Source organism: Oryzias latipes, chromosome 21 (genome assembly GCF_053564925.1).
Source record: "Oryzias latipes strain Hd-rR chromosome 21, Olatipes_Hd-rR_3.1".
Classification (NCBI taxonomy): domain Eukaryota; kingdom Metazoa; phylum Chordata; class Actinopteri; order Beloniformes; family Adrianichthyidae; genus Oryzias; species Oryzias latipes.
Window position 1 is genome coordinate 29,744,705 of NC_136257.1, and position 22,520 is coordinate 29,767,224.

Sequence of the window (22,520 nt, forward strand, 5' to 3'; positions counted from 1 at the left end):
TAATGGGTGGCAACACTGTTCCAGAACCCTTCTGTTGCACTGTCGAGCTCATTTTTAGAATATCGACTGTAAATATTGAAAGGTAGAGTTGAGAGTGAGAGAATTGGGGGCATTCCATTTGACTTTGAGAGACAGAGGAAATAGGAGCGGGGTTTGAATTTATTTAATAAGCCTGTGGCAACAGCACCGATGGGTCTGACATCGCTCAGTTAAAGTCTTTTGAGAGGAGGGAAGAGTGACGTGAACATGAGCGGAGAGCCTTAAGGGCCAAATGAATAGAAAGGATTGGTTTGTTTCTCTGGTCAAAACAACAGGGGTTTGTACTTCTGAAAAAGATAACTATTTTCCTGCTCACATGATTTACATTTAGAAAGTCACAGTGAGAATTTAACAGTGAATAATATGTAACATGTTGTCTGAACTCAAGCTTTATTGTTGTCAATTTTTTTTCTTTTTTTCCGACTTTTTTTCTTTATTTTACTTTGCTTTGATTTATGTTCTTCAATTACAAAATTGACTAAATTTTCGGATGAAAACGTCTTTACTTAGATTTCCGTTAAATGTAAAGACATTAAAACTCTCCCATTGTAAAACAATCAAACAAATTTGACAGTTTGTTGTCATTTAAAATCAACGTAAAGTTTCAAAGAATGCAGGCTGATTGGTCGACCCTCTCACAGAATCTGACCCTCCTTACAAAAGGTTTGGACAGCCCTGATCTAAGTCTCCTACTTTGTGGATGATCCGGACTTCTTTGTTTTTTTGACATGTATAGCGGATGCACTGTAGATTCCTAACCCCCCCTCCCCAATACTTTATCCAGCAGGTGTTATAGAATATATTTTTATAAGACTAAATGAAAGCGTTTCTATGTAAATTTGGTACTTTAAGTGAACAAGAATTGACCTCCGTAATGCCTTTCTGCATCCAGCTACAGACACCCAACTGCAGCCCTCATGACACATCTGATCAACCAATGAGAGTCTGAGCCTGCATTTGCAGCAGGGCATCAAAAGTAACTGTCCAGATATTACCAAGAAGAGACATTTAACGCAAAAGAAAACACAAAAACCAAAACAAAATGGTCCTCATAAAAATCCCCTGGGTTTCTCAATGGAAATATTGGTTCGATCCATCAAGCTGATTCATTCTCTTCATACTCTAATTTTTTTCTAAATGAGCCTTTATTAAATATTGTTAACCTTAAAACATGTTTTTTCTTTATTTTCTTAAGCTTAATTTCCCGATTCAAAGACCAGGGAATTAACATTAACTTCTATTTTAGCAGGATTTTTATAAATCACCTGGATTTTCAGTTTGATAAATTAACCTTTAAAGTTGAAACTACTGTCACCCAATGCTTCAAAAATATTTCCATTATTTTCTTTTTCTTTAGTGTTTCTCCCATTTTCCCGCTAAACTTTATTGATTGAAGATAAATAACTTCCAAGCTGAACTCGTAAGGTTTTGACCCGGCCCGGGTTCTTGTTCTCTTCCCTTCGGTCTTTTTCTCTATCATCTTCTTTTCTGCCACCAATGTCAGACCAGGAATGTGTGGATCTGGTCAAACTGCAACGGCTTCACCGTGGTCTCCTCCTCTCCTCCACGCCTCGCTTCCTCCTCTGACAAGTTATCAGGTGGAATGATCCATCACATGAATGAGTGCCGGGGAGCGGCCCTGATAAAATTCAAGGTTACAGTTATAAGCGCTCCAGACTCAAAAGACACCTTGTTCAGATCCTCTGTTTCTCACAATAAATAATCAAGTCTGTCCGTTTCTTGGAGACATTTCTGTCTCATTTCACTCCTCCTCCTCATGGGTTTTCCCAAACAGCAGATGTGACCAAGGAAAAAACATAGAAAGGTCAGAGTCTCAATCTATGCATGTGTAGACATTTGTTTTTGCTTTTCCTATTAAGATTCCTGGAAAATTAGATCCACGACTGGCCTGGTCCTCTCTCTGGATCCAACGGTCCAGAATGGTCCAGTTCTTTTTTCTTTCAGTTGGGCAGCAAAACGGGTGTTGGGACATTTGAGAGCTGTTCCCATTCCTTTTAAAGATGAAAAAACAACTTAAGGGCCATCCTTTTTCCAGAGAATATAAGTCACAGGAGCCACAAGATAGATAAAGAAAAGGGGGATAATGAAGAAGATACCATCATCGCTCCTGAGTAGAAGTCGCACTTTTGGGGGGAAAATTGTGCACCGTTTCTAAACAAATACACCAAGTTTTTAGCCTCATTGCTGCATTATTCGTTCCTTACTATTGTCTGGTATTGTCCCATCACTTTTTGAAGCGGTAACTGTTGAACCAATCCTAAAAACTGGTTTAGTCCAATAGTTTTCGTAGTTTCCTTCCAATTTCTAACCTTCCCTTCATCTCCAAAATTCTAGAGAAAATATTTACCTCCTGACTTTATGATCACTTAAAACAAAATAACCTTCCGGAACCTTTTCAGTCTGGTTTCCGCCCCTCACACAGCACTGAAACTGCTCTGCTGAAGTTCACGAACAGCCTTTTCATTGTAAGTGATTCTGACCTCTTCATCATTCTCATCCTCCTCAATCTGAGTGTAGCCTTTGATACCATATCTCACTCAATCCTCGTCCAAAGGCTCTCCTCCCACTGCACCACCTCCACTTCCCTCCGTTGGTTCCAAGCCCTACCTCTCAGGCCACACCCAATTCATTCAGCTTAAATCATTTAAATCTCAGCCTTCTTCTGTCTCTTCTGGTGTGCCCCAACGTTCTGACCTTGGTCCTCTTCTTTTCACCACTTACCTCCTAACCCTTGGCAATACTTTCCGTAAATGTAATAAAAAGTTTATTTGTTTTGCAGATGACACCCAGCTCTGTTTATCCAGCAAACCTGACTCCTCTCTTCCACTCTTTGCCCGTCCTTCCTGCTTATCTGAAATCAAAAACTGGTTCACCTTAAACTTTCTGAAACTCAATAGTGATAAAATCAAACTACATCTTGTCGGTTCCAAACCCTCTCCAAAGCTTTGCTCTTTCCACTGACTCATCTTCAGTCTCCCCCTCCCCGCAGGTGAAGAGTCTGGGTGTCATCCTGGATAGTTCATTATCTATTCAGTGTTTTATTAATAACACTGCTCTGTTTGCCCATTTTCATTTACGTCACCTTCGCCCCTCCCTCACCGTACACTCGGCTTCTATTCTAAACACTTCCCGCTCAAAAAAACCCTGAATAAGCTCCAACTGGTCCAGAACTCAGCTGCCTGCGTTGTCTCCAGAACCCCCTCCTTCAGTGATATCACCCCGGTTTTCCACCAGCTGCACTGGCTTCCCAAAACCTCCAGAATCCAATTCAAAGTCCTGCTGTTCACCTTTAAGGCCCTCCGTAACCCGGCTTATTCTTATCTTTCCGACCTACTACATATCAATACTCCCTCCCTTTCTCTTCTGTCCTCCTCTCTGTTCCAACTTGCTACCATGATTTGATTTTTGAACTTCCTGACCTTTGTTTTGTACAGTGTCCTTGAGTTACACGAAAGGCGCATTTAAATAAAACAGTAATTCCTTGACACATTTCAGACCTGGAATGTGTTTAAAAAAAAAGAAACTTCAGCAAACCAAACAGGTTTTACTTAACAACGAGGATTCAATTCAAACAAAGTGAATCAGCACTCAGGCTGGTAGAAGAGCATTCTGTGAATGAGTCAGACTATGTCAGAAATGTCTTAAGCTCCTAATCTCTTGTTGAAAAGCCAGTGAAAATTTAGTTTCTTCATTGAGCAGGTGTTGGCACAAAATTGGACACAACAGCGGTTTTGCTCCATGCAGGTATAAAAACAAACCACATTGACTCTACAAATGTCAAAACAGGATTTAAAACAACTTTTCTGTCTTGATTTTATGTAACACGTCTACTCCACTGCGACAGGGAGAAGAGAATTTAAGCAAGAGGGTTAAAGGTCAGACTCCCACAGATGGCCTTTACTTCTAGTATAAAAACTGAAGATCTTACCTTTTGAGTTTATTAAACATAAAACATGTAGATTCACTGAGTTTGATAGAATCTCTCTTAAATCTCTCTTAGAATCTCTCTTAAAGAACTTTTCCTATGAAAAGCTTGTATTTGGTGTTTTTAACATGTTCGTGTGCAATTTTTCTGATGATGGAGGATTTATGTAAAGAAAATTAGGCAATCCTGAGTTATTTATGTTCAACTCATAGTGAATCAGTAGCAGACAAAAAAAAAAGGCTGTTTGAAAAAGAGCGTATTTGTGTTGTAGAAAATATGCTGGGCGGGCCACAAGCTCCATACTCTGAAACTCAGTAAATGGCAAAGTGAGAAGGAAAGGGAAAGGGAAAATGAAAGGGATATGAGCTACTGAACAACTGCCACTCTGCAGAAACAACGTCCTAGAAAATTACATTGTTTTTTTTTTTATTTTGGCTAGAAAAGACATAATCATTATTCCTAAAAAAAAACAAACAAACACTGGGAACGCTTTGAAAGATTAAAAGATGCTTGGAGTGGAAGCTTAAAGGGGGTGTTACGTTACTGTCTTCTGACAACTCATTTGAAGACAACTAAAGATAAAACTTAGTATAAAAAAAACAAAATTATTTGGGAAAATTTCAAAGAAAAAAATAATAAAAAACAGAAAAGAAGAATAAAAACAAAATTTGGGCTAGAAGGAGTTTGAACCACTTCATTTCAGATACTCCAATGAAAAAACATGATTCTAAAAATTGTGTTTTTTTTAAAATAAAGATAAATGTAAATATATTTTATTTTAAAGAGTAATATTCTTCGTAAAAACGCGATTAAAAAAGCAGATTAAAAAAAATCTGATTTGGATTTGGGCGCAGGTTCAGTTCTATCCAGTAGGGGGCAGTAACGCGCGATCGATCATTTTGCACCAAGTGTAAAAACAAACAGAAGAAGTTGAGTTCCCTTCAGCATTTCGAGGCGACACCAACAGTCAGAGGAACCGAGCCGACGCCGAATTCAGCAGGAGGATGAGAACCTCCGGACGGGCAGTTTGTTGAGCTTTAGCGCGTCGATCCCCGCAAAGGAGTCCGTCATGATCGCCGTTTTCCTGGTCTGCCTTCTGTCGTGGTGCCGCAGCAGCGCTGGTCAGTAGTACTAGTCCTGTCATACTTTCACTTTCTTCTGCTCTTCTTATATAACTTTAAACTTTACATTTTTATTCCAATCGTGATGAATCATAATCTGGTGTTTTGTTGATTTCGAGCTCGCTCCTTTTTAATTACACATTTTAATGACATTCTAACTACTAACTAGTCCGAGCGGCGCCACATTGCATTTACAACAACAAACTTTTTCAATCTCGAGTCCTAAGGATCGTGTTTGTTTTTAAAACGATTCTAAACCCATTTAAACTTTAATTTAAGGAGTAATTTGATTAAAAAAGAAATGGAGAGATGGGATCGGTAAGGAGCCGAAAGAGCGAAACAGAAACAAAGAATTTGTTCGACGATCATGACGCTTCGTTTTCCCTTCAGGACAAAAACATTAAAGATCGGTGTCAAGGTTTATCTATTCTCTTTATTACTAATAATCTTTACTACTAGTAATCTTTATTACAACCATATTACCACATTTATATACTCTTTGAGATTCAGAAAATGCAGAAACTACTTTTAGTTTAAATCGAGAAGTCCCGCGCAGGAAAGGTTCAACATTGTTATTATTGTTGTTTTTCTGGAAAACCTCGACTTGGGTTTAAAAACGAACCGTTTGTTTAAAATATATATTTATTTCCTTTAACACTGGATTTATTAATAATTAAATAAATATACATATGTATTTCCTTTAACACTGGATTTATTAATAATTAAATAAATATACATATTTATTTCCTTTAACACTGGATTTGTTAATAAGTGAAATAAATATATATATTTATTTCACTTATTAACAAATCCAGTGTTAACTGGAGTTTAGTAACAGGATAGGTGGTATTTAGGTAGTTTTAGTATAAATAAAAATGTGGACTCGGATGTTTTTTCAGAAGTCAGTCCCATCAAGATTGAAGAGGTTAAAGGAAACCTTTTTCACAAATTTAAAATATCGTGGAAACATGTTTTCATTTCACTCACTCTAAAAAAATCTCTTTTGTAGACTGTAGATTCAGGCCCCACTGTTTCATTCATATCCAGTTTGTTTGATTTTACCTCATAAAACCAGAACATGTAAATACTGTGGTGAAAACATTGTTTACTTCTCAGTTTAAAAAAAAAAATGGGGACAGATTATGATCCCCTCAAATCATTCCAAATAAAGTATACATATCAAAGTGATTAGTCCATCTTCAATACTTCAGTGGTCTGGGCCGGGGGCCCGGTCCAGCTGGAAGATGACATCTGCATCTTCATCCAGCAGAGAATCAGAATCCTCTAGAACATTCTCCTAGACTGTTGCAGTCATCTTGGATAGAAGAAAGCAGAGTTTACCAACACCAGCTCTAGACACTGGACACCAAATTATGACAGACTGTGCAGATTTCAGTCCGGACCTCCAGCAGCTTGGGTTCTGCTCCTCCCACACATTTTCGCCAAACCATTGGACCTTGATTCCCAAATGAAAGACTTTGATCAGAAAACAGGACCTTGGACCACTGGCCAACAGTCCAGCCCTTCTTCTCCTTGGCCCAGTTGAGAGGTTTCCTCCGTTTGGACCAGGCTCAGAAGTGGTTTGACCCAAGGAGCCGATAGTTTTAGTCCATCTGGGTTTTGAAGTGGTTCCTCCTCCTCATTCCACTCTTTCTGGATGTTGATGGTCCACTGAAGCCCGCAGTCGTCTTTATTCTCCTGCCACGTGGTTCTCCTGCATTAGACTTTCTATTGATCTACTTGGACGCATCCCTCCATGAACAGCCAGCCTCTTCAGTTCTGAACATTTGTAGCTTAACCAGACTATGGAGGGGATCAATAGCTGTGGTCACAGATTCCAAATGTCTTTGATCAGATCAAGGATCAGATTCCATGGGCCATGAAAAACTTGATCCAGTTATATCAAACGTTTACATAATACGCCGCGCTTGCCATCAGAATAAATCTTTTCGACATGCGCAGAGCTATCTAAAATACCGAAACAGGCAACAGAAGAAGAAATGGCGAGTTCTGTTCTACACAAAGAGCCAGATGATCTTCTAAACATGCTTTTATTATTATTATTATTATTACTTTTAAGTGACTGTTCGCTCATAAGTTTCTAAATCCATGCGGCCATAAGTAAAGCTTTATTCTTGATCAGCTAAAGTTGTGGCTAAAATGTGGAACGGTCATTCTGAGTCTTGAATGCAATAAACTCAATGAAAAAAGCCTTTTATGATCTTTCATATCCCTAACTACTCAGTGTCATTCCTGGTCCTGTTGGGCTGAACACATGTGAAATGATAGACACCAGGTTACACTTATTGTGTTTGTGTTTTTTTTTTCCAGATTTCACTTATTGGTTGGCAGACATTGAGAAAACTAGAAGCTGATCTTTTTTTTTTTTTTCCACCTTCCACCTTTTTTTCCTCTCAGCAGTCCTGCAGGAGCACAAACTGAGTCATCCATTCACAGTTTCAGGGCTGGAGCTAATTTTCCACCTCAGAGTTACACTGAAACTCCACATTACAAGTTTGTACAGTTTCTGACTTTGAAGCAGTAAAATCCTGTTAACAGCTGCTGTCTAAAGATAAACCTGACAGGATGGCATCGGGTGTGTCGCCTATAAATATCTCAGACTTTGATAAAAGTCAAAAGCTTTCCTCACAAGAGTTACAACATCTGACTGGCTTTGGTCAGTCGGTGGAGGCATCATGATACGGGCCAGTGTATCTTCTTGTCATCGCACTCATGACAGCCTAGCGGACTTTGTTGTCCCTTGGTTCTCTAGAAACTTCAACAAAGCAGAAACTGGCTTGTTAAAGCCGTCAGGCTGCTGGTGGTCGGGGCGATGAAGACCAGGAAGCTGGTTGTCGGTTGAAGGTGCAGAACATTTGCTTCAGGTGTTACAAACAAGAACCCCTGCTGGTTAAATCATGTGCGTTGGTCCTAAGTTTTCAGGACAACTTTATCTCTTCAGAGGAGCATTCAAAAATCATTATAAAGGTTATAACTTTGGAAGTTCAGGACCGCATTCCTCAGAAACTGAGTCACAGAGAAACATGTTTCATAACCTCCTGAGCAGGACTCTTACCGTACACACCTGCAGGCATTCGGGACAAACGCACCTTGAGTTCTTACTTCCTCTTTTCTTAAAATAACCTTTTTTTTCCTTCACATGTCTTTACTCTGCAAACCCGCAAGGTTTTTCTTTTTGTCTTAAGTATTTTTGTGTTGAACAGCCGGTTTGCTTCTCAAAAGAGGAACTGATCAACGTTCACAATTAGACACAATGACTACAAGTTTCTGCTTTCTATTTTATTTTCATGTAAATTTAGTTTTATTACCAAACTTGATGAGCACAGATGTACGGTGGAGGAAATAAGACTTTGATTCCTTGCTGCACAGTCAGTCATCTGAATTGAACAATGAGAGATTTAAAAAAAAAACAACTCTAGAAATTGACTCCAAAGAATTGATATACATTAATCTGCATTTTATTGATGGAAATTTGTATTTGAAGCCTCTTGCCAGAAAGACTCGGTACTCTGTGGAAAACCCTTATAAGCAGCACAGAGATTCTTCTATAGTTGTTGAGCAGGTTTTTGCACATCAGGAGGAATTTTGCTTCCTCTTCTTTACAAACGACTTCTTAAAAAAAAGGAGGGGGGGAGAAGTAAGGAGGTGGGATAATATTGTATGTGAACGAGCGATGGTGCAATCCAGGACCTGTCTGTGCCAAAAGCGTCTCTGTAGCCCGAACGATGAACTCCGGACTGCTTCCTTATTATCTGCCCAGGGACTTTACATCCGCCATTGTGGTCACCGTTTACATTCCCCCATCAGCTGATGCAGACGCAGCTGCTGACATCATCAGCAACACTATCTCCCTGCTGGAGAATCGACAACCAAATGAATATAGAGTAATCACTTCAACCATGTTGACTTGGATGGGACTCTTTCTGAATGGACACAGTATGTGGACTGTCCCACCTGTGAAAACAAAACCCTAGATCTGCTGTATGCTAATCCTGGCCGGCATCAGTTCACCATTTGACAGCACATGGCTCCGCCTTTCCTCCCATCCACTGACTGCAGTAGTAGACCCCCCCCCCCCCCCTAGCATAATGTTTCCAACTCTTTGCTTGACAGTGGGGATAGGTCATTGTGTTATACCCCTTTGAATGTCTAGGGGCCCAGAGGAGCATAAAATAAAATAAATGTTTTTGCTCTCACTTCAACAGAAACCAACAAGATTGTCACCATGAAAAATAACAAATTTATTAACAAATTGATAATTAACAATCCATAAAAACTTAAAAGGTGAAGCAAAAAGGCTTTCAGGGTGAACCAAGGCCAAAATAACAAACAAATCCACACATAACTCAAATCTGAAATCTTACCTGTGAATGAAAGAAAATGGAAAATAATGACAAAACACTAACCTGTCTAGACTAACATTAACAGGAGGAAAGCATCTGTATAAGAAAATGACAGTTCACCACTACAGCTTCACTTAAACACAACCACACTAAACAAAAGACTACACAAAGTGGGCCTGGACACAAAACATCACAAACTATAAAACAAGTGGAGAAGAGCGTAAGTAAGTGGTAAATGGCATATAAATGGCAAATGGACAAAGTGCTTTACAGTCACAGACCCATTCACCCACACATTCACACACTGATGGCGTCTCTGCTGCCAAACACAGGCGCCCGCCTACCACCAGAGGCAAGGTGGGGTTCCGTGCCTTGCCCAAGGACACTTTGACTCATGGGCGTGCAAGGCGGAAGTCGAACTTGCAAACTTACGATCATGGGTCGACCGCCCTACCGCTGCACCACGGCCGCCCCCAAAGCTCCCTTCTCACAGGCCGGAGGTCCACACAGTTCTTTTAAAGGCTGCCTCCATCGGCATGGGTCCAATGGGAGCCAGAGCCTTCCAGCACCACACCTGGAATCAATCAGACAGACAGACAAAGATCCACAAAAAGACAGAGGTCCCATTTTGATGGAAATGCAAAATAAAAGATATGGCTACAGCCTTAACACATTGGCAGCTTTTCTCTTCCTCCAAACACGGCAGGTTGAAGCCATAGAGCTCCACTTTGGTCTCATCTGACCACAGTACCTCCTTCCTAATTACCCAAATCATGAAGGTGTTCATCGACAAACATCAGGTGGGCCTACACATGTGTCTTCTTAAGGGTTACGGTAAAAACACTACGGTTTTCAAGGTGACTGCTTCAGCTCCTGCGTTTTAGGCCAATGACTCACTGTTCTCATGATCATGGAAACCCCACCAGGTGAGATCTGGTTTGGAGCCCCATATCTATAGGTGGATTTATAATCATGTTGCACCAACAGTTGTCATGGTAACCCTCAGCTTCTTGCTGATGGTTTTGTAGTCTATTCCGGTCTTGTGCAGGTTTACAAGCTTCTCCCTTAAATCCACTGAAAGCTCTTTAGTCTTTCCCATGATGGAGAGTTTGGAGTCTGACTGATGGACAGATTCTGTGGACAGGTGTCTCTTCTACAGGTGATTAGTTAAAGCAGCTGTCTTCAGTTCAATTTAATGGTTAAGGCCTGTTCACACCGGGACGAATTTCGCCAGCGATTTTCGCCGACGTTTAACGCCTCGTGACTAAACAAAGGGCACCAATGAGAGTGTGCACACCGACGCGAAAAAACGCCACGCGTTAAAGCGTCAAAAAAAAAAAAAAGCCTCGGGTTCGTTTTTTTTTTCGACGCGTCGCGTCGAAATCTACTCGACCAATGAGAATGGCGCTTTTGCTCACGTGTCTGGAGCTTCTGAAGTTACAGTAAAACACAACTTGGGGGCGCTCAAACACAAAACTGCCTTGCTGAGCACACATACCAGCGAAGAAAATAGACGCCAAGTAGCGTCTACACAGCCGCGAAGCAATAATGACGGACATTCTAAAATATCCCCGAACCAAGCACCAGTTGGAGCTACTGGTGCTTGAAATATTCATGTTTTCTTTGTTTGATTCTGACAAGCATGTAAATACTTGCTCTCTTCTTCTGAGTGAAAAGCGACTTTAAGAAGCGTAAAGTTGCGCAGCGCCACCTTGTGTACAGGAGTATTTCTGTTTTACATTAAGCGCCATCTAATGTCAGGGAATGAAATTGCATGTTCACTCCACTCATCGTCAGCGAAAATCGCCTGGGTGTGAACACAAAAAACGTGGCGAAAAACGCTGGCGAATAACGCCTGGCGAATATTCGTCCCGGTGTGTACGGGCCTTAATGGTTACTAGGGGTTCAAATACCTATTTTCCCTCAATGAAATGCAAATAACATTTATAGAACTTCTTTCAAGTGGATTTCTTGATCTCCTGTCTTTAACGGTTCAAATGAACCGATCATTAAGGTGACAAACTGTCAGTGTATTTGTAGAATACATTTTTCTCACCTATAACACAGAACTGTTTCATGACAAACACTTATTACTTTCTTTACTTTTTGGGGGGTGTATTTGAACTCGACATAGTATTTTTTTCAAGTTGGGATGTCATGTAAACAAACTAAACTCTTACTTTGTCTTTTCTTCTTCACTTCACACAAACCTGCTTTTCTGTATTTTTCCCATGGATTTTCTTGGTTTGAAGTTTCGCTTTCTTCATTTCATTTTTATGTTGTTTTCCTCTTTTGTAGTTGAATTTGCCTCATGTTTCTCATTTATTTTCTTTCCCAGTCTTCCTGTTAATTGTAGCAGTTTGAATAGTTGGATGGCCTCCCACTGTTTCACCTTTGTTGCTGTTCTTCCTGTCAAAAGGCGGCAGATGCTTTTCACCGTATTCTTTCATTTTGTTTCCCTCGTCTTCCTCACAAAGAAACGTGTCTTTGAGTCCCAGGGTTGATGTTCTTTTGTGTGTTTGTTTGTTTTCCTGCAGTGGCGACAGCGCTGCCCCCCCCACAAGACCTGACTATGGTGGCCATCAACACTAATTACACTTTAAGGTGGAACTACAAGCAGAGCGCTGCCTTGCCCAACCAGGTCACCTTCACCACAGAGTTTATCTCGTAAGTGACACATGTGCACAGACACACCAGAAACCACGCGGTAACATCCTTCATCTTTTGACATTTGGGATTTCAGATCATAAATGAGGGTTGTTTCTTTTGACTCAGAGGTTCCTCGACTGTTGTAGATTTTACTTGTAGATTTATTGCATTTCAGTGTATTTATAATCTTTTGCCATTTAATTTTTGTGTTTGTTCTCAAAGCTTTTGCATTTCTGCAAAGCTCTTTGAATTAGCTGTGAGCACATAAGATGCTCTGCAAATAAATTGGCCTCATTCTTTTGTATTTTCAGACGGATCCCTCATGGCCGTTGTAGAGGGCACTGTTGTTTCTGTGGATTTTGTTGTTCCACTATGTTTCTATGTTGCAACTATAGACTGTATATAAGAACTGGAGCGAGTGAGTGTGATGTCACCCGTTGAAAATGTCTTACAACAAAATTAAGTCAAACATAAATAAAAGCACAACTTTACTTTTACTCTTCTTGGCAGCCATTCGTCTGTCTACATGTGTCTGCAGCCTAATCCAAAATGCATTGACCTTTACACCAAGTTTCCATTAGTATGAAAATCCCATAGACTTAATTTGTGTTTCTCTGGTTTCCCCCACAGGAAGTACATGCTGACAATCAAAAAGAAGCCCCCGGTTTGGAAACCGGCATGTAAAGAGTCACCGGAGCACTCCTGTGAACTCACAAGCTTCGACTTGTATTATTTCAGCATTTACAAACTCCGGGTGCGAGCCAGTGTCAACGGCAATCACTCTGCTTGGGCATTTAAGGAGTTCTGTCCTGATAAAGACAGTAAGAGTTGTTTAATTGCAGCATACATGAAGCCTTCAGAGCGCCACAAACCACTGAAACAGGAGACAAAGCTTTTGAGAAATGAGACGATGCAGAAATTGTTTCAACTTCAGAAGCAAACAATACTGGTTAAGTGTTACTTCAACACTTTACCAGTATTGTGTGCTTCTGAAGGTGAAGCAATGTCCCGTATTTCCACTCTAGAAGAGCGTTCAGCGAAAAAGGTTGATTTCCAATGGTCCGTCTGTTGGGTTTCAGTGACACGGAGAAGTAGAACGCTTTATTTAAACAATCGGCAGCCCGTGTCCACCCACAAAGGCAGTTGTGACCAAGGCCTTAACTGATTGCATGGGAAAAGTGGTTGAGAAGTTTACTGCAAACAATGATAATTGTTGTATATGTATTCAGTACAATATATAATGTAAGCGTATTGCACGACTGTCCAACAAAGTGTAAGACCCAAGTATAAAAACATTACCGGTAGGTATAAAAAGAAAAAAAAGTAACTAAGTATATAACTAAGAAATGTCATAAATATAGGACAATATAAACTGCTATACAGCATATACAGCAACAAGGTCACAAAGCATATGAGAGTGTATAAAGTAACAATACTGTGCAGAGATGGTGTAGAGTACTGCAGTTTCCTGTTTAGAATCAGCTGAGGTAGAACAGTATGCTGTGTGGCGGGTGAGTCCAGAAAGAACAGGTAGTATGTGTTCTGGTTGAAGGCCAGAATGGCCTGCGGGAAAGAACTCCTCATCCTATTTGAAACGTTTCCCTGCGCTCAACAGAGAGAAGAGTCTAGAGCCTCTTCAGTAAAGACTAAACTGAAGGAGCTCAGTATAGACCATATTGAAGTAAAGACTATACTGAGCTACTTCACTGTAGTCTTTACTTTGGTGCAGCGTCAATGCTGTAAGTTAAGGGTGTCAAACTCCAGGCCATGCAGGGCCAGTATCCTACATGTTTTCCAATCAACCTGCCATGAAAGCTCCTTATTATCTAAAAACACATGATCCAGGTAATCGGCATTAGATAAGGCAGAGTTTCTGTAAAAAAACAACCACAGGAGGCTGTCCCTCGATGCTTGGAGTTTGACACCTCATGCTGTAGACGATCTCCAGGTCAGGGAGCTCGATGCTCTCAATGGGGCAGGTGTGGAATGTCTTTAGAACCTTTGAGGGCAATTTAAAGTCCTTTCAGGCATCGGAAAGGAGAAACTGAGGACATTTAACCAACCTTTTTTATCCAAAATGACTAGCTGATCCTATTTACGATCAGGAGATATGTGGGGTCAGCTGTCTTCCCCAAGAACAAAAAGACTATCGCCTGGAATCTGGACGCTGTAACAGCTGAGCTACGTAAAACAGAAAGCTCTGAAAAAAACAGATGAACAAGTTTAGAAAAGTTAATTCATTTGATGACTTTAATATTTCCTTGCCCGTTGCCCGCCCAGAAGTCTTATCTTGTATTTGTCTCTCCAGCTGGAATTGGCCCTCCCTCCTCCGTGAAACTGACCCTTGCTGGATATAGCCTGGAGGTTTCCATTGTTGACCCCTTGACCAGCACCAACAGCTCCATGAAAGATTATATGGCGGACTTGTCCTACAACATTTGTTACTGGGAACGGCATGAAGATGAGGAGGTTTGGAACACATGTTGACATAAATGCACAAAAAGATGGGTTTTTTTTTTAGATCTTTGTGCAGAAACTCTGCAGGTTGCTGTTTTCATTCTACTTCCTCTTTTTTACCGACAGCTGCATGAACCTTCACTTGCATGTTTGTTGGTTTGAACTCGTGCAGCAAAGAGTCGCGTGTTTCCTGTCTGTGCCACAGATTGTTGTGCTTTTGTGCTGGCAATTGTGAGTCACCTGTGGTTAGAAGAAGCAAGCAGGAAGTCTGTGTGTGTGGTTCACGTGAAGATTTTTACTAAAACTAACTTAAAAAATGTCCCTCAGGCTTTGATCATGGAAACCATCTCCACCAACTCAAATGTGGTGGCTTTATCTGGCCTGAAGCCTCTGACCTGGTACTGTGTCAGGGTCCAGTCATACACCAAATACTACAACCGTTCCAGCAGCTTCACCTCGCCGCTCTGCATGAAGAATGACGGTGAGACCTTCATCCAACTCCTCCTCTGTTTTAATTCACTGAAAGCTTCCTGAAACCCGTCTTTCCATCGCAGAAAAGCTCGCTGTCAGAAATGCCCAAAATTTGCACAAAATATGAACATTTTGGAAAGATTATACTCAAAGCAGATGCCTTGTTGCATTAGGTTGATCATTCTGTGATGAAAAAGTCCCTTTTTACATCCAATCTTAAAGATCATTTTTGATTTTTGCTACTTTTCATTATGATTATTGAAAAGAAAAATATAACAATGTAATTCAATCTTTCCACTGTTTGTGCTTGGATCAGCTGAGTGACAGCAGCCTTGCTCCTCCGCACGCCCTCGTCCAGTCACAACTTTGTTCTTCAGCGAAGAACTTATAGCTACTTCAGGACAATGGTGGTTAAAATGCCCCTTGAAATTGGAAACACGGGTCACTTAAAATCCACTCCAAACATCTATTGTCAAAACATTTCCAGTGGTCTTTTTTTATTATGTTTATGCTGTTTTTAGCCAAAATCTAAAACCTGTCATTTTCTAGGACATAGTTTCTGCAGAGCAGCAGGAGTTCATTAGGAGATCCATTTGATCTGAAGAACTCAGTCTTGCGTTATAAGGTTTACTCCAGGTCTGAGTTTGTGGCAAAAAACTTGAAGAAAGAAAAATAAATTAAACGATCTAGTTTAAGAATGAGTGAAAAGGGGAAACTGTTTTATGTGATTTTTCTCGTGTTTTTTTTTTATTAAAAATGGACAGAATATGGAAATTTCTCTTTATTTTTTTAGTGAAAATCACAAATAAAATGTCCTGTTGCAAAGTGAACTGTTTTGCTTTATTGGGTGATGAAGATCATGTCGTGCTGAATCTCATCAAAGATGAAGAGAATTGAACATGTAGTAATGTAAAGCAACGTTCAGAGCGTTCTACAGCGTGCTGAACGCAGGTTATTGTTGTTTACACTAAAGATTTTATTTTACTACTATATACTAGCGCATGTGAGCCACCTACAGTTAGAAGAGGTTGAAATTAATGACCGTGTTTGTGTGGTTGTGTGTGTGTCAGGACATGCTCCTTGCTGGCAGATCTTGCTAATCTTCATGGCTTTCCTGGTCATCGTCGTCCCTCTCGTGGTGCTTTTGGCCGTCGGCTCCTTCAGATGCAGCCGATTTTGGAAGTCGGTGTTTCACCCGGAGTTGCCCTCCTTCCTCATAGAGGTACTCCCGCCCCCACCAGCTCCTCCTGTTTTCAGGAGGATGTGATTTATCCGAAAAACAAAGAAAACAAAGTTCTGCTTTTTTTCTTCTTCCTCAGTCTCGCCGCGACTCGACCGGAGGGAGAAGTCCCCAGCTCATCACCATGAGTATTGAGTCGGAACGGCTGTGTGACAACATGACAGTCTGCCCGAAGTCCTCAGTGCTGGAAACGCTCAGTCTGCTTAAGGAGTCAGCAGCGCCCCCTTTAGGCCTGAACCCAGATAGCAGGTCACTTAAAGTATTACATATTTGTTTTTAAAAAAAAGAAGAAAAGTGTTGTCTTTTAGCTTAGCCTCAGTTCAATTACATGATCACAAAGATCTGAAAGACTGAGATTTATCTCCTCAGTCTTCATTACATTCATTTAAAACATTCATTCATATTTATTAAAAGTGTTCTGAAAGCTATCTGCAGATAGAAGTGTCCTACACACTTACCTGTAGTCATCTAATCTTATATTTAGATATATTTTTTTATTAATTTTTTTTAATTTACTAATTATATAAATACTGCAATCTTACATCCATCAGTTCAGAAGATTTAAACCAACAACTACAGCCTAGTGTGTGTACACCAATGTGAAACATGTAATTGGAAGCAGGCCTGTTGAGGAGAAACATGCAAACTTCACATAGAAAGGCCCCAGCCAGGATTCAAACCAGGTTCTTCTTGCTGTAGGGTGAGAGAGCTAACCACTACCCCACCGTGTCCAACTAGTAATCACAAGACTCTACCGTCCAAGTAGCAAACATATCTGTTGAGATTTACCTATGGTTAAAAAACTATTATCAAAACAGCAATCCAACAAATATATTTCTGTTTAGATGTTTAACTTTTCACATAACTGAATAAAATGATGGTAAAAAGTTTCATTTCTATTATTATTAGAAAGAGCTTAAAAACATTTTCTTATCTTCTGCTGTGTCTACTTACTGTTCAGAGGTAACGTTCTTAACGTATAGAATTGCCTTTACACATATATATTAGAAAAAAAGTGAGCTCAGAGAATCACAATGATTGAAACATGTTTGACTGGGAATTGTTTTATGTTTTACATCTAGTAAATGTATAAAAAAGACTAATGTCTACAGGAAGATGTGTTGTAGACCTCTATATGCACATCTCTCTCAGAACACTATGGTAGATGAGGTGTCCATTATACATCGACAGTACAGTAGATGACTATTAGACATCTTGTGTCTGGTGGGAAGAAACTACCCAAATGGCTTGTTTACAAAGTGCAAGGCATGATGGGACCGCAACGCAATTAGCTGTGGGAAAGTCGTCTGCTAGAGATCCAAACAATGATGTGCAATAGGAATGGAATTGATTATAATGCTCATCTGTAGCTGTAAGCATATATAAACCAAATCAGTATCTCCTTAAAAGCTGTAAGAAAATAACTAAAATCAAATCACAAAGTGAAACAAAGGAGCAGCTTAAATCCGTCAAAGTAAAAGATGTAACAATTTTTAAGATGACTTCTAAAAAAAAATTTCAGAGGTTTGTGTTCATGAGATCTTCCTCGGCTGCAGTAAAAGTACAAAAATGTCTTGAATGTGAGTGAAGAAAAAGTAAGTGAACCTGGTTCTGTGTGTTTCAGAGTCCTCCGTCAGAGCAGCAACAACAGCAGCAGCAGCAGCACAGACTCTGGAGTTTACTCCACAGCCGGCACATCCGGCACCCTGCAGCTCAGCGGTGTTCCAGCCATCACAGCCGGTGTCAACAGCGCCGTAGACTTTCTGCCGGTGGAACTCAAGGACATAGAGGCGGGGCTTCACACGTGCTTCATCAATGCAGACGAGGGCATCAGTGAAAGCTGAGGAGAAAACTGTTCCACACAGAAGAAGAAGGCTGAGACATATACTCTATAAGAAGCAACTCTTTGCTCCCTCCTGTAAATAAAATCCCAGAATGCACTGCTATGGCCAGAGTCCAATCTGAAAAAAGACAGCATTCAAAGCTGTCTGTGTCACGTCTAAATTTCTGCATACACGTTAGATTTCTGCAGCTTTAGGAACTTCACGTTTATCTACAGTTTTCATGCCTCTGAAGCTTCGGCCTGATAAGAAACTCACTTATCTGCAAGTTCTTGTGAACCGCTCCATGAAGCCATGAGGACGCCAGCAGCAGCTGTGCCACCTGAAAATGGTTCAGTCCGAAGACCTGAAGCTGAACAAGCACGGCCTTTTTGCATCAGAAGAACCTGCTCCATGATGTACAAATCTCAAGAATCTCGCTCTTTCACATTTCTATTCTAATATGTGAAAGTCTTGCTGTCATATAAATCCAGCCAGGCACAAATTATGAATTTCTCCTTCTTGATCAAGCTTCAAACGACTAGCATTTCCGTGTTTTGAGAAGGTCACTGCCAAGTCTGATTCCCGGATTGGCCAAAGTTCAACTGGTTTAATTTTGAAGGCTTGTTCAAAGGCTGCATGTTTTGTACGTAGAGCCTGAAAACGTACTTACAAACTTCCGTCGCAAGACATGAATGAAAGAACTTTGAAATTGGATGCCCAAAATGGTCATATACTCACGTTTACATAGACTTTTCATAGGAAGTGGCTGCTTGGACACCTATTTCCGAGTTTGGTGTGAATGTTCCATTAACGTAGTTGTGCTCTAACGGCTGCTTCAGCAGTCTTCCTCACATCACCCTCATCTTAAACTTTATCGCACTATCTGCACTCCTCCACTTTAGAGTGGTTCTCCTATTGTTCAGCAGGCCTGACAGACAAAAACATATTTAGATGTAGGGGCAGGGGTCCGTTGCTGTGCAGAAATTAAATGTGTTTTTCTGCTTTGTAAATGTTTTCTTTTTCTCAGTGATCATGAAAAGCCCATGTCATTTTAACACGTTTCGAAAAAAAAGTGTCATGTTTAGTGATCGTCTTTTGGACCTGGTTCTTCTCTTTTTATGTTTTATAAACTTTATGTGATTCTTATTTAGCTTTTTTGTTAAATTTTGTAAAAATTCTAGTGTTTCTGTATCAAAAAATAAAAAAACTGAGCCGGCCTGCAAGTGTTGAAGCCTAATTGAAACTATTAATTTTTTAATGCGCATTTACAAAAGAAAAGTTTGAGTTTGGTGGGGTTTTTTTTTTAGGTTTTTCCCATTTCATTAAATCTATGTGTAATATGCTCCCTCCCCTCAGCAACACACCCGCTGAACCGTCAACTCTGGTCATTGGCTCTTCTCTAGTTAGACACGTGGAGCTCCCTGCGGCTACAGTTAGGTGTTTTCCGGGGGCCAGAGTTGGCGACATTGAGGGAAACATTAGTGTTGTGTTGTTCAAATCAACAGTCTTTTAGTTCAGTTTTATCTTGCGTTATTTGACACATTTGTTTCAATCTCCCAGCCAGCTCACCTCCTTTTCTTCTCCTTCTCTTGCTCTCTCTGTGTCTGTCTCGCAATATTTCAGGAACTTTGACTATACTACATTTTCCTATAATAAACAAATCACGCTGTTGTCAAACTAAAACAAAAATACTTTTTCAAATACCGTTGTAATAAATCTTGTCAATAAATGAGAACGTGTATATGTTGTTTTTTTACCCAAGTCTCTGTATCTGATGGGCTTTTTGATAGCCTGGCCCTTCCTGGTAATAATGACAAATGCAGAGGGGTCACGTTCTGGTGGGATCTCAACTGTTGGAGCAGTCCCAGCATCCACTGCCTCATGATGGTTTGGATCACTGCTGGCCGATGAAGGCTCGGGGATGTCAAAGTCAACCTCCAGGGGTGTCTTACGAAGATGTTTGACATCCCTGATCACTTTAGATTCATCCTCTGTGTTGACCAGTTCAAAGGAGTTGTCGGCTGTGTTTTTCAGCAGTACGCAACGAGTCTGTCTGAATTTTGGATCCAGCTATCCATTTTCCGTACTCACAATGTAAACTATATCACCTACTTTAAAATTGTGCTCGTTTGCTCTGCTGGTCTGGGCAGCATAGTGTTTCATTTTTGGTTTTGACATCTGTTGATTTCTCCTTTTCTGGTCGATCTTCGATCTTCTTTTTCAAGATTTGGACATTTAGTGCATTTGTCTCTTCCAAATATTAACATGGCTGGTGTTTCTCCTGACGCTCTGTGAGGTGTTTAACAATATGCCACTACCAGTTTTGGGAGTTCCTCTTTCCATGTCTTTCCCTCATAATAGCTTGCCCTGAATGCTTTCTTTAGGTGGTGTATGTGAAACCGTGCCACTTTACCATTGCTCTGTGGAAAATAAAGTGATGCTCTGATGTGTTTAATTTCACATGACTTTAGAAATGACTCTAAAACCTGTCCTACAAACGGCCTGCCATTGTCAGTAACAGCCTCTAGGGGATAGCCAAATCTAGCAAATATCTTTGTCAGTTCTGTAACCATAGTAGCTGAAGATATGTCTGAAATAACTACAGTCTCCAGAAATGATGTATAGTAGTCTATCACAGTCAGTGTGTGCTGGTTTTTGGATAGGGACTACCAGATCCATACCAATCTTAGTCCATGGTCTCTGGGGTAGTTTCTAGTGGTTGGAGGGGTTAGTCTTCATATAGTGGCTGGTTGAGAACACAGGTGGAGCAGTTTCTGACCAGTCTCTCTACACCTAAGTCCATGTTGGGCCTGTAGAATTAACTCCTAAGATATTGTTTGGTACAAGCCACCACTTGATGAGTCTCGTGCCCAATCCTCAGTGCTTGTCTTACCATTTCTCTGGGTAGCACTATACTGTGTCCTCTCAGTGGGAGTCCATCATATGTTCACAACTCTCTCGTACACCTGTTATATGACTGCAGATCCACGGGAACTGAGTCTGGCCATTTTCCTGTCTCAACAAGTTTATTTAGTTGTTTCAGTGTACCATCCTCTGCTGTTTGCTGCTTTATGTCCTGAATGCTCATAGCTTGTACCCCTTGCATTGTCAATAACAATGCGGTCTACATATGTTTCCAAATACTCGTTATACTCAGTCTCAGGTAAAGGAAGTTGTGAAGGTAAGTCGGCAACATTGGACATTCCGACTACCGGTATTTGTTCTATCTTGATTTGATATGATTTTATTGATTTATTTCAAGTATCGTAGTCAAAGCAATAAAGAATTTACACGTATTTATCAAACTCATTACAGAAATGATCAAATGCATAGATTAAAAAGACAGAACACAAAACAAAAATGTCACTTAAATCACATTTGCTTAATTAAACACAGTGATCATTAACTGAAGTATAAGTAGAGTTTGACTTATTGCTTGAAAAGGAGTGGGAAGAAGCAAGCTTATATAATCCCACCCCTACTGAGTTCATTCATTTGATAGTTCTACAATGTTTTAAATCCGGTTCTGATCAGATAGATTCCGTTGAAGTAACAAAATCCAGTGCCTATTAATGATTGATGATCTTCAGAAAACATTTATTTCATGATTTCAGTAAACAGTATCTTGTAGTCATATGGGTGTAGTCTCAACCCAAATCTCTGTATTCATGGAGGTGTCAGCGTTACCTTTCTGGGTTGAACATTTAAATGAGAGGTTTGTGGTCTGTTTGAAAAGTAAACTTGCCTCCCCACAAGTAAGTTCTAAAATGTCCCACAGACCTGAAGCTTCATGTTCCATTTCAGAAAAGCGCCATTCAGTTGGACGACTTGCATAAACTACTGTTTGGTTGTTCTGTCCATCTAGCAAAACTGTCCATCTGGTAGTCCCTAGCAAAACTGCACTTAGTCCTAATGGGCTTGCATCACTAGTAACTATTGTAGGTTCAAAATATGCCAGGCATGGATCACTCACCAACGCTTCTTTCATTGCTTGGAATGAGCTCTCTGCTTCACTAGTCCATTCCCACATGTCCCTTTCTAGTCAGATTCCGTAGTGGTTCTGATGAGTTTGCATAGTTCAGTATGAATTTAGGAATCCAAAGGTGCCGTGGATCAGCTGAAAAATTTCAGACCTGAGTGCTATGTAAATGGCTTCAACCTTTTTGGGTCTGGTTTGATGCCCTCCGCAGTGATTCATCTATTACTTCATTTATTTTCCAATCTATTTTTTCCCTTTCTGGGTCACTGGGCTGCCGGTGCCTATCCCGGCCACTTGCGGGTGAAGGCAGGGGACACCCGGACAGGTCGACAGTCTGTGGCAGGGCATAAATACACTTGTCTCTGTTGAGGGTTAGAACTCAACAGAGACTCGTACTGCTCCTGCTCCTACACTTGGTTGTAGACCCTACC

At 40.5% G+C, this 22,520-nt stretch overlaps 1 protein-coding gene across 1 annotated transcript; it reads left to right on the forward strand.

Moving 5' to 3' along the window:
• The first annotated feature begins 4,788 nt into the window (after positions 1 to 4,788).
• On the forward strand, positions 4,789 to 19,333 carry crfb15 (cytokine receptor family member B15). The gene is made up of 8 exons (XM_004082020.5): positions 4,789 to 5,106; positions 12,008 to 12,137; positions 12,750 to 12,940; positions 14,428 to 14,588; positions 14,904 to 15,057; positions 16,118 to 16,269; positions 16,367 to 16,536; positions 17,912 to 19,333. The coding sequence occupies exons 1-8, from the start codon at positions 5,055 to 5,057 to the stop codon at positions 18,129 to 18,131; spliced, it is 1,230 nt and encodes a 409-aa protein (XP_004082068.1). The 5' UTR covers positions 4,789 to 5,054; the 3' UTR covers positions 18,132 to 19,333.
• Positions 19,334 to 22,520: the final 3,187 nt, after the last annotated feature.

Excerpts from the sequence above, each read along its gene's own strand:
- crfb15 (XM_004082020.5), top strand. The coding sequence starts at position 5,055 with ATGATCGCCGTTTTCCTGGTCTGCCTTCTGTCGTGGTGCCGCAGCAGC. Across the intron at positions 5,107-12,007 it reads GTGGTGCCGCAGCAGCGCTG|TGGCGACAGCGCTGCCCCCC; the intron begins GTCAGTAGTACT and ends GTTTTCCTGCAG. Across the intron at positions 12,138-12,749 it reads TTCACCACAGAGTTTATCTC|GAAGTACATGCTGACAATCA; the intron begins GTAAGTGACACA and ends TTTCCCCCACAG.